The sequence below is a fragment of the Rhodnius prolixus genome, unplaced genomic scaffold (genome assembly GCF_049639745.1).
Source record: "Rhodnius prolixus isolate KJV_2025 unplaced genomic scaffold, Rpr scaffold_1, whole genome shotgun sequence".
Lineage (NCBI taxonomy): Eukaryota > Metazoa > Arthropoda > Insecta > Hemiptera > Reduviidae > Rhodnius > Rhodnius prolixus.
Genome location: NW_027411581.1, coordinates 66,015,991 through 66,027,097, shown reverse-complemented (window position 1 = coordinate 66,027,097; position 11,107 = coordinate 66,015,991). Strand labels below are relative to the sequence as shown.

Sequence of the window (11,107 nt, the reverse complement as noted above, 5' to 3'; positions counted from 1 at the left end):
GAATGTCGAAGAAATCTTTGAACTACAGTGTCATCGGTACCAGAAAGGTTGGACGCCCGAAGGCTCGATGGATGGACCAAGTTGGAAGGGATGCAACCAGGCTGGGTGCTCGGAATTGGCGGTCTAAGGCTTTGGATAGGGACGATTGGGGTCTATTTTCTTTTGGATGTCAAGGCCCGACCCGGGCTGTTGCACCAGGGAAGTAAGTAAGTATAAGACGCGCAAATCCTAATTGTACAATAATCCAACATCTTTGATACCAAAGAAAGAATCTTTCATATCCATGGAACAAGCTGAAAGTAACATGCGACTAATAGATAATAAGGATAAAACTAAATATCTAACAACGGATAACAGCTAGTATTAAATATAGTCCAAGATAATGAATTTAGCTTTTTCCGAAATTCGTGTATTTCGAATACCTGGATTAGGACAGCGCTGGCACATTGGCGTAAACCTATGGCCGAAACTTATTCAAGATTAAAGTGTCGATAGATGTTCTAACTTTTGAAGGCCGAAACCTTTACTTTAAACCAGGGGTCCCCAAACTACGGCCCGCGGGCTACATGCCCTGAGGACATTTATCCGGCCCTCGCCGCACTTCCGCAAGGGGCATCTCTTTCATTGATACGTCAGTGAGAGAAGTACCATATGTGGCGGTGGGCCGCAAAGCGCTGCGTCGCTCATGTACAGTACTTCTTACGATGACGCGGGACGGACGCGTCACAGCTCCGAAAACAGTGTAAAATAACAGCAGAAGTAGTCCTCTGCTTTAAACAAATCGACTGTATAAAAACTATTTGCTTTTCAGAGATTTGTGAGGAAGAAACATCCTCTAGTTATGGATATTGAACAAGATATGTCGTCACGATGAACTTGTAAGAGATGCATACTATTTAAGCGTATCCGCTAGCCTGCGATCGACTTGTAAAAACATATGGAAGGAACTATAGTGCGGGGAATGTTAGAGAAGTATTGTCAAGGGCGTAAATTTAGATGCAATAGCTATCACTTGTAGCTACTCAGTTAAGCTCGTTCAGTTTGCCAGGAAATCCGTGAAAAACTGAAGATAAAAATGGTTTAGTGATACTTCCAGGTCAGGGATTATGATTATATAATGATTTTATGGGTAATATTTCTGAAGTCCCATATTCTGAATAGGTTTTTGCAGACTGAATAATCTTTTTTTTTAAAAAAAAAAATACATTTTTTTTGAACTGTTTTTAGTGTCCTCTGAAATCTGACATCTGCGGGCAACCATTTCTTTCGCACAGCTCTGGAGTTGGTGGGCTTTTTCCTTTTTCTTTTTGGAGGTAGGAGGGTTTAACGAACCCACATGCAACACCACCATACACATTCAAATATTTAAAAAAAAAACGATTACGTTCTACAGAACCTAGAAATATATATTTTATTTATTAAATTAGATTTACTGACTGACCTACAAGTACAGCAATGACTCCAGCAATCAGCAAGGGTACTCCACACCAGATGCATGCCTTATCCCAACTGCAAGCTCGCCGTACAGGTCCCACCATGTAGTGGAAGTCGCTTTCCTATTAATAATAATAAAACAAAAAAAAATAGCTTAATTTTTTGTTTAAATGTTAGAAAAATCACAACTGAATTTGTGGTAAATATATTTACATAACCTTGTGCAGTAAAAAATTGGTTTTAATTAGTTAATTTGTTTACTATCTTATTACATTATAATAATTCTAAAATAAGAGTGATTTACATCAAGGAATAACCTGAAGTTGTGGAAGGTAAGTTCATAGTCGACAATCAATGGAACAACTAAAATTTATTATTATTGTAACAATAAAATAGACTTTCTAACCTTCTCATTATTAAGCCAGGTTTAAAGCAATTGTCACCAGCTGTTATCCAATGCTTGTTTGTTTCTAGGTGTCTGATTTTCCTTTAAATTTCCGAGCCAAGTTTCAACTGGTATATCTAACTTGCTAATAATGATTTACGATCGACGTCAGCGTTTCCCAACCTGTGGTACGCGAGTTGCCGGTTGGTGGTACGCTAAAAATAATCAATAATGGCGGGCATAAAAAATAAAAAAAACAAAATTAATCATAAAAATACCGTAGAAACGTTTTTTCCTATAATAAATTAAAATTATACAGTAAAGTTGTTAATATGTGCAGTAAAATAAGGATGGTCTGTCTCAAAATATACGAGAAAATATAATAGCACATTTAACAGGATTAAAATAGTTTTTCATGGAGTATTTTCCCAAAACTCGAAAACACAAATTGGATTTCAAACCCCTTCTATAAAGAAAATTTTAGGTAAAGCTACATGATCATCGATAAAAGATAAAGAAAATTTAATAGAATTATCGATGTGACAGAACTTAAATGATAACTATGTAAAAAATCTGCTTAAAGAGACTTTAGATTGCATTGCGTTTGGTAACCTCTATCCAAGCAACATTAAATTTAATTGGTACTTACAGTTAGTTGAATGCTTAAAAGAAATTAATTTAGAAGATTTGGGCACAAATATAATAATCCTAAAGAAGAACTTTGTAAATTAATTGATAATTTTGAAGAGAAAAATATGTAAGTAATTTTTTATTATTTAAAAAAAGTTTTAAAACTAAGATCTTACACTTTACAAAGTTTGTGAAGTGAACATAACTTGAACTCATTTCGTAAAAGATACATTGCAACTCTACACAAATAAAGATAATAATAATAAAATAACACACTCGGGAATAACAAATTTCACGAAATACAATCATTTTTAAGAAGTGGTACAATGTAGCATTATGTACTACCAAGTGGTACGCGAGCCAAAAATGGTTGGGAAACGCTGGTCTACGTCATGTTACAATGCATTGTCTAACTCACACTTTGAGATATAGGGAGCAGCCTTGTATTCAATGAAATTATTTTGCATTCATTTTCTGTGTAGTATTTAATAACTTGAATATACCAGGGTCGTTTGAAAAGTCCGTGCAAAGTGAGAGAGATAGCACTACTGGCGCGTATCGAGGTTATGTTTAGTTAGTAGCATCTCTTAGAAGAACACACACCAAGTTTCAGCCAGATCGGTCTATTTCTTTGTGTTTGGCATTCGTTTGAATCGAGGAAGTCGAGTGATTTTCAAAAAATGGACGAAAAAGAATTTCGTGTGTTGATTAAACACTACTTTATGAAAGGCAAAACGCCTCAGGAGACTAAAGAGAAGCTTGATAAACATTATGGTGACTCTGCACCTTCGATTAGAACAGTTTATAAGTGGTTTCAAAATTTTCGGAGTGGCCATATGGGCACAAGTGACGCTGAACGTTCTGGACGCCCTGTTGAGGTTACTACTCCAGAAATCATTTGATAAAATCCATGATGTGGTGATGGATGACAGAAGAGTGAAGGTGCGTGAGATTGCTAGTACTGTGGGCATCTCGAATGAACGGGTACATAATATTTTGCATCAACATTTGGACATGACAAAGCTATCCGCAAGATGGGTGCCGCGATTGCTCACGCTTGACCAAAAACGAAATCGTGTGAAGTGTTGCAAGGACGGTTTGCAGCTGTTCCAGAAGAATCCGCAGGACTTTAAGCGTCGTTTCGTCACTGTGGATGAAACATGGATACATCACTACACTCCTGAGACCAAAGAACAATCTAAACAATGGGTTACCAAGGGGGAATCTGCGCCAAAAAAGGCGAAGACCGTTCCTTCGGCCGGAAAGATTATGGCGACTGTCTTTTGGGATTCGCAAGGAATAATCCTCATCGACTATCTGGAAAAGGGTAAAACTATTACAGGTGCATATTATTCATCGTTATTGGACCGTTTGAAAACCGAACTGCAAGAAAAACGCCCACGATTGGCCCACAAAAAAGTCCTTTTCCATCACGACAACGCACCAGCTCACACCTCAGCAGTTGTGGTCGCAAAATTAATGGAAATAGGGTTCCAACTCGTTTCACATCCCCCCTATTCTCCAGACTTGGCTCCCTCGGACTACTATTTGTTGCCCAATATGAAGAAATGGCTGGCGGGAAAAAGATTTTATTCAAACGAGGAGGTGATTGCAGAAACGAATGGCTATTTTTCAGACTTGGACAAATCCTATTATTCGGAAGGGATCAACAAACTAGAGCAGCGTTGGACGAAGTGTATAAGCCTAAAAGGAGACTATGTTGAAAAATAAAAAAGGTTTACCCCAAAAAATTAAGTAGTTTTTATTTTTGCACGGACTTTTCAAACGACCCTCGTATTATTCTATAAAATCGTGCTTTAGGGGTTAGAAAATTTGCTGAAAATTGATCAAAACTTTATTAACCCTGTTCTTTGTTGGTAGAGAAATAAAATTTATAATTTAAACTCAATTTTGAGTTATGCTGAACTGGACAAACAGATAGGCTGGCTGCAAATTAAGACCTAAGAGAATGCCTCAAATCTGGCTACTGCAGGCTCACTTGTAGGTCCTGTTAGGAGGAGGAGGAAGCCGCACTGCATGTGTTATGTCATTGCGAAGGGCTAGTTTGGCTAAGGATGTTACTAGTCGGGGAGGAAAAACCAAAGGCCTGCGAGCTACACCACTCACAGGAGCCGCTCTCCAGGATTAGGAGTCTGATAAAAACGGTTGGGCTTGGATGGCAAGCTCCTAGGGTAATGGGAGCCGTAATAGATCCAATGGGTGGCGAAGGCTTTGAAGGCCGACCTTCTGGAATCTAATCTAATGCCTTAAATCTGACTGGTTTCTAAAGAAACTATAATTTCCCTCAACATTTGGTAGCTATCCAGGAATGTGAATGTTTGAACAATAGCTTGGTAGTCGGGAAATGAATAAGACTCTTCTCCATCTGCAAACGGAATAGTGTCATCGCGTTCCATCCCAAGTTTTTTTTTTTTTTTTTTTTGTGACCACCAAATCTTGATGGATAGGGTCTATCCAATCTGTCCAGGCTTTTCTCTGTAAAGGTGATCCTAGGTGATCCACCTTAGGGCGTTTGGGGGACAATCCCAGATCTTTCCCGTCTACTCTTTATGAAAGAGTGGATGGCTTAGTTAGTAATTTTCATATCCCAGTTTCACTTTTTTTGCTTAGGAAAACTCAGTAATAATGGAATTTATTTAAAAATTCTGTGACTTTTCTTTTACTAACGATTCAAAGACTTAGATTTGCTGATTACAGAACTCAAAAAAAATGAAATATTCAATAATATAAGATAACGATCTGTTGATTACTGAGCTAATTGACTAATAAATTGACGTCTGATTGCTTATTTAAGACTAATACAAGATTAATACCCAAACCACCATAAATCAATACAAACTATATTCCCTCGGGATATTATTTGCCCATGTTTATCACCTACACCTGGTCAAACTCTTATCCATATCGTACATCTCAATCTAGTCTTTCAATTAAAAGGGATGATTTTATTGAATTTTCTTCTTCTTTTCCCAGCCAAAGAAAATATCCTACATTTTCACCAACATCGTAATTCAATTTTCCTAGTTTTTCATCAACTAAAAATATAGTTTTTGTTTTTTTTTAAATTATTAGATTGTTAGTTATTCACCAATTTTTGTAAGTATACATTAGAACAATATAAACTGAATTTTGTCATTTCATCATATTTTTCTCTTTCTTCTACTTTGTTTGTAGCGAGAGATGTTGTAGCCAAGTAATTTCAGATTTGAGGTCCCCTGAGTTTGTAAAAGTGTTTTTTTTTGGTTTTTTTTTCAAAAAATTGGAGTGTACGTAAAAATGAAAAAATATGTTACTTATAATTCATGATGTCAATCGTGAGAATTAGGAGCAAGTAGTCAACTACAATTGTCCGGGAGGTAATTTTAATGAAGAAGATTGATTCAAATGAATAAATAATAAGATAACCACAGCCGAGAGAATTTTTAGAGCCTTAAAGAAAGATAGGGGAGGGGCTTCGTAAAATATAAGGCAAATTGGTAAAACAACAATTATTAAAAATACCAATCTTTCTTGCCAAAGAGAATTTTTTATTAAATTTTTAATTTATTTATTTATTGCCTGAACTTATAAAAATACAAAATCAAAATATTTCGAGTCATCATAATTGAATAAACAAAATTTTTAAATGATTGTGAAATAAATAAAAGAAATATACATAATTTACAAACTGAACCAACACTGTACTATAACCTGACAATACAACAACACTGTTCACTTCAGTTCAAAATCTACAGGTCGCCCAGTTAACCTCAATCAATTCTTTTAAACTATAAAAACAGTTGGTTATTACAATTTTTTTTTTTAAAATTATCTAATTTTTTTAAATTTCCAACTGTATTATATTCACTGGGATGTTATTAAAGATTATTATGGAAGCAAGATTCAGAAGTAAAACAGATTTTTTTAACCTTGTCGAAGGTAAGTAAACATTTTATTTTGCTTCTTATATTATATTGGTGCTGATTTTCACTGGTTACTACCCCTTTTACTATAATTTTTTGCCTCAGAGCTAGGCATAATCTGCAATTGTTGCTTTTTTTGCAGCATCACTTTTGCAGTTTGAAAATTAAACTTGCGTACGGTGTAAATCTTCATAACTCTATCCCAAAAGCTCATCCTTGAGTGGAATACGAGCGAAATATGCTATTCTTAGCACTTCCCTTAAAGTAACTTTATTTCTTAATTTTCCTCAATTTGAAAACTATCTGGAGGTAACCTATGTATTACTCAGAGAATCAATATGATTTTCTGTAAAAAAAGTACCTTCTTTTGCTGAATGTCACGATTCTTTCGACTTATTTTTCATTTAAATTCAGCTTATTTTCCCTCACAACCACTCTTTCAAACGTAAAATATTTCTTCTGTTGCCGCGTGGTCAGGTCCCTTCTTTTCGCGATAAGTGTTGTGTCATCTTTTAAATTGTGGGCTTCAAATCACGGAATGTAATAACTAATTTAGGATTCAAGATTGGCGAGGAATTGGTCAAATAAAAAACAAACTCATCTTCTTGCCAACGTTTCGACAAATATATTGTCCTCTTCAGGGCGTGGCTATGCGGGTTGGTTGAGTTACAGTAACTAGTTAGTTAGAAACTGACTTAGTTAGAAGACGAGTTTGTTTTTTATTTGACCGATTCCTCGCCAATCTTGAATCCTAAGTTAACAATATACGATCACGAAACCTATATATTCGTAAAAACTAATTTTAACCACTGTGTTTCGAAGTACATTTTCAGAAAGACAAAGAGAGAAAATTGTGAAAAATCAGGAATTCCTAAGAAGTGAAACAATCTTAAGAGGTGTTGCTGAGTGAAGGAAGAATGAGCTAATTTGAGCACGCGTTTCGAGATTGGATGCAGCATGTTTAGCATAACTATGCCATTTTTACATGAGTTCTGAGAGTTTACGAAAGCTGTAATGGTACACACCTTTTAATAAGAAGAAAGAAGAAAAGAAACAAAACAAGTGATGATGTTTAGGTAATGGCGAACGATGGAGGAATTGTAGAAAAAGGTAAATCATTTTTTTCTGCACCCATGTAGGAATGTTCTCATTACTCAATTAAAATCAGCTGTGTAATGCCCAACTTTACCTCACTAGTGGGGAGAAATTCCTATTAGTGTCACTTTCCTCACTAGTGAGTGGAAAAACTTTATTGTGCTTCCTTGATATAAGAAGTTTTGTTATTAAATATTTTCTGTAAAACTTTAATAAGCTTATTTAAATTTATTTTATCTAAATAATTAAAAAAACGAATATTAAAAAAATTAAATAAAAATTGAAAGGAATATAGAAATAAAAATATTTTAATAAATAATTAGATATTTTTAATTATAACAGTTAAAAAGGTTATAGTGGTTAAGGTTATAGAAATTTAGAATGGATTCTAGTGATTCCTGTTTAGTTTTTTTTTTTTTTTAGTTAATAACCCTAATGGTTGCAGAAAAAAATATAATATTTAACTCGAGTGTAAAGTATTTTCCTCACACTCGGCAATTTGCACTTGCACTGGCCTCGCTTCGCTCGCTCGTGCGCGCAAACCCTGCCTCGTGTGAGGAAAAGTACTACTTTCCGCACTTGTTAAATAAATAACTATTTCTCTCTTTTTTTTTTTGTTTTTTGCTTACACCACTTCAATTCTCTTTCAGTAAAGAATTTCTCCTTGAATAGGAAATGGGGACTAAAGAGAAAGAGAATAAGGGATAAATGGGTAAATGTTGATACTAGCTCACTCTACGGCAAAACTAAATATTTATGAAAAATACGAGAAAAAAAAGAAAATCTAAAAAAAAACAATTTTATTAAAAAACTTTTGTAAGTTAAGAGGAAATTAAGAGAGCCAATTTAAAAAAGAAAATGGAAAAGAAAAGATCTTAAACTTATTAATTTAGCCGCTGTATTAAGGAGGCGTAAAATTTATTTACTTCTCTCCATAATCTACAAGAAGTTTTTTTTAATGAGTTCATAATAAGTCCCTTTAAGTATTTTACTTAATTTAAGTCCATTACGTGCTTTGAAATATGGTGAGAACATGTTTCTGCACGCTCTTCTCCCCCATTTCTGATGTAGAAAATTGAGAAGGGTTTACTTCCTTCCCCCACCACTGCCCAGCATTCTCATTTTATTTCCTGGAAAGTAACAAACTTGTTACATAAACTTGGGTTGGCTCAAAACTTGCTATTACCATTTCGAGCACGTACTTCACGAGCTTGAAACTACTACAATATATTTTACTTGACAATGAAGATGATTTAGTGTAAGTATACTAACATCTAACTGAGGAAAATATCTCCAGCAAAAACCCAAAACTTGTTGGTCAACAATGTCTTCTACGGACGAGGGTAGGATGTCTTCTACGGACGAGGGTAGGTTTGGGCTGGCTGGGGAAAATCATGAAGAATAATGGACCAAAATTGGGGATGGAAGCCTCTGGGAAACTTTAGTTTCAAATCTTCTGTAAAAGGATTGGCTTTACTCAACTTTACATAACCAATTTATCTTCTATAAATGCTGAATAATGTTGAATGTTGAAGATTTTTCTTTCAGATGACCTATATAAAAAATTAGTAATTACTTCTGGACGATTTAATAGATTTTAGCTTCTCTTTCACGTTAAGAAATACTTTGTGGAAGCTAACACAATTTTTTTCCCAACACTTCTAAGCAAGATCATTGGGAACCAGTACCAGAAGGGAGGCATTTGGCATTACCGATGGCTCCAAGATGGACTGTGGGACTGGAGCTGGAGTGTATGGGGTTAAACCCGAGGTACTCATTGAGAGATCTCGTGGGAGATACGGCCACAGTCTTCCAGGCTGAGGTTTTTGCTTTTTTTTTTTTAAATTAGGGCTTATTAGCTTGGAACCGTTGTGCAGATTATGTCAGGAAGAGGAGGAAACGGTCTCTCATCTGTTGTTTGAGCGTTTGCACTATGAAACCTTTGGAACGCTGAGGCAGAAGGAGATAGTAGCGCAAAAAGTAGGGAAAGTCCTCAACCTCTTTAGGAGGGGAGGGTTCGCTTACTAGAACTATGTGCTGAGGAAAACCTGCGGATGGAACCTAGAAATAGGGAGATTCGTATATCTTTTCGGACAGCCAGACTGCACTGAAAGCTCTTGTCCTCCTTCAGAATGACCTCTTCCCTGGTTTGGGAATGCAGGAAGGCCCTGGAACTACTGGCGCGGCACAACAACAAAGTTTGGTTGGACTGGGTGCAGAGTCATGTGGGTTTTGAAGGGAATGAAATCTGGCCAGGAATGGAGCTAACACTCCTTTCATCGGTCCGGAGCCTGTTCTGGGGATTACCAGGGGTTCGGTTCGTGCGGCTCTCAGAGATTAGATCTGGAGGGAGCACGAAAAGAACTGGGTGATATGTTAAACACAGCAAGACTATTGCTTGCCTTGGCTGTGTGTAAGCAAAGAACCAAAGAGACCCTGTGTTTGGGCAGAAATCAGATTACTCTGATTACAGGCCTATTCACGGGGGCACGGTAGGTTCAAGAAGCATCTGTGCGCAAGGTGGGGCTTATCTGCTCGGAGCCGTTGTGCAGATTATGTCAGGAAGAGAAGGAAACGGCCTCTTACCTGTTGTTCGATTGCGTTGCAATCGAGCGTTTGCGCTATGAAACCTTTGGAACGTTGAAGCCTAAGGAGATAGTAGCGCAAAAAGAACTAGTAGGGAAGGTCCTCCAACCTCTTTAGGAGGGGAGGGTTCGCTTACTAGAACTAAGAAGGGGCTGGCACAATAAGTCTTTTGTGGCTGCGGTGCCGTGGGGCGTAGGTCCCGTCCCATTTTATCTTATATCTTATCTTATCAAGGTCAAGGGGCTCCTGAAATGGAGAGAGAAAAAGGTCAACCAAAACAAATCTGAGCACCTGTTTTTCATCTCAAAACCGCAGAAAAAAAAAATAACGTGTGGCTGTGTGATGGACCCGGCCGTGTGTTGTACGTGAATACGTTTACGTAACGGGTTATATTTTTTATATAAAATATTTTTATTTATGTATTTAGGATGAAATCAAGGAAACAAATCGACGATCGAATACAATCTATGTCTATACAGTCCGTTGTCGATATAGAAGCGATTTCATCATCCACTTGCATAATTTCAACCGCCCCAGCTGCAGATGTACTGACACCGTCGTTGATCCGCTCAACCGCATTCATTCTTTTACGTTCCCGACGGCACAGCTTGACTCGGTAATATGGTGTTTTATGATTACCATTCAATTGTTCTTTAGAAGCCCTTTCCAACCGTATATACGATCTCTGTATTTGGTTTTTTGCTTTTCGACGCGCATAGGCCGACATTATATAATTTTTGATAATATATTTTTTTTATTCTAACACCTTATTATATTCACTGTCACTATTTTACTACACTAATGTTTTATATACAATCGATAGATTGTGACAACAGCTGACGATTAAAACTTAAACGAACATCGTAGCTTCTCCCGAGTCAAAAGTTATACTAATTGCAAATCTCGATACGCAGCAAAATGATCTCAAAATGGCGGCGCTTCCCCCTCCACCGCGTGCGGTCCTCGCTTATCGTAATGAATTCTTTGATCCTTTATCTATCCAGTGGTCTAATTTAATTTTGGATGTAGACGATAGATTCGAAACTATAATGCC

The 11,107-nt window shown here is 36.6% G+C and overlaps 1 protein-coding gene across 6 annotated transcripts in view; it reads right to left on the bottom strand.

Annotated features, from left to right (window-relative positions):
• LOC141446172 (uncharacterized) overlaps positions 1-11,107 on the bottom strand; it is a 159,694-nt gene that overhangs the window by 3,809 nt on the left and 144,778 nt on the right. For all 6 annotated transcript variants that reach the window (XM_074112647.1, XM_074112645.1, XM_074112642.1 and 3 more), the window contains one exon: positions 1,442-1,556. In XM_074112647.1, the coding sequence (XP_073968748.1) occupies positions 1,442-1,556 (115 nt within the window). The remainder of the gene's footprint in view (positions 1-1,441; positions 1,557-11,107) is intronic.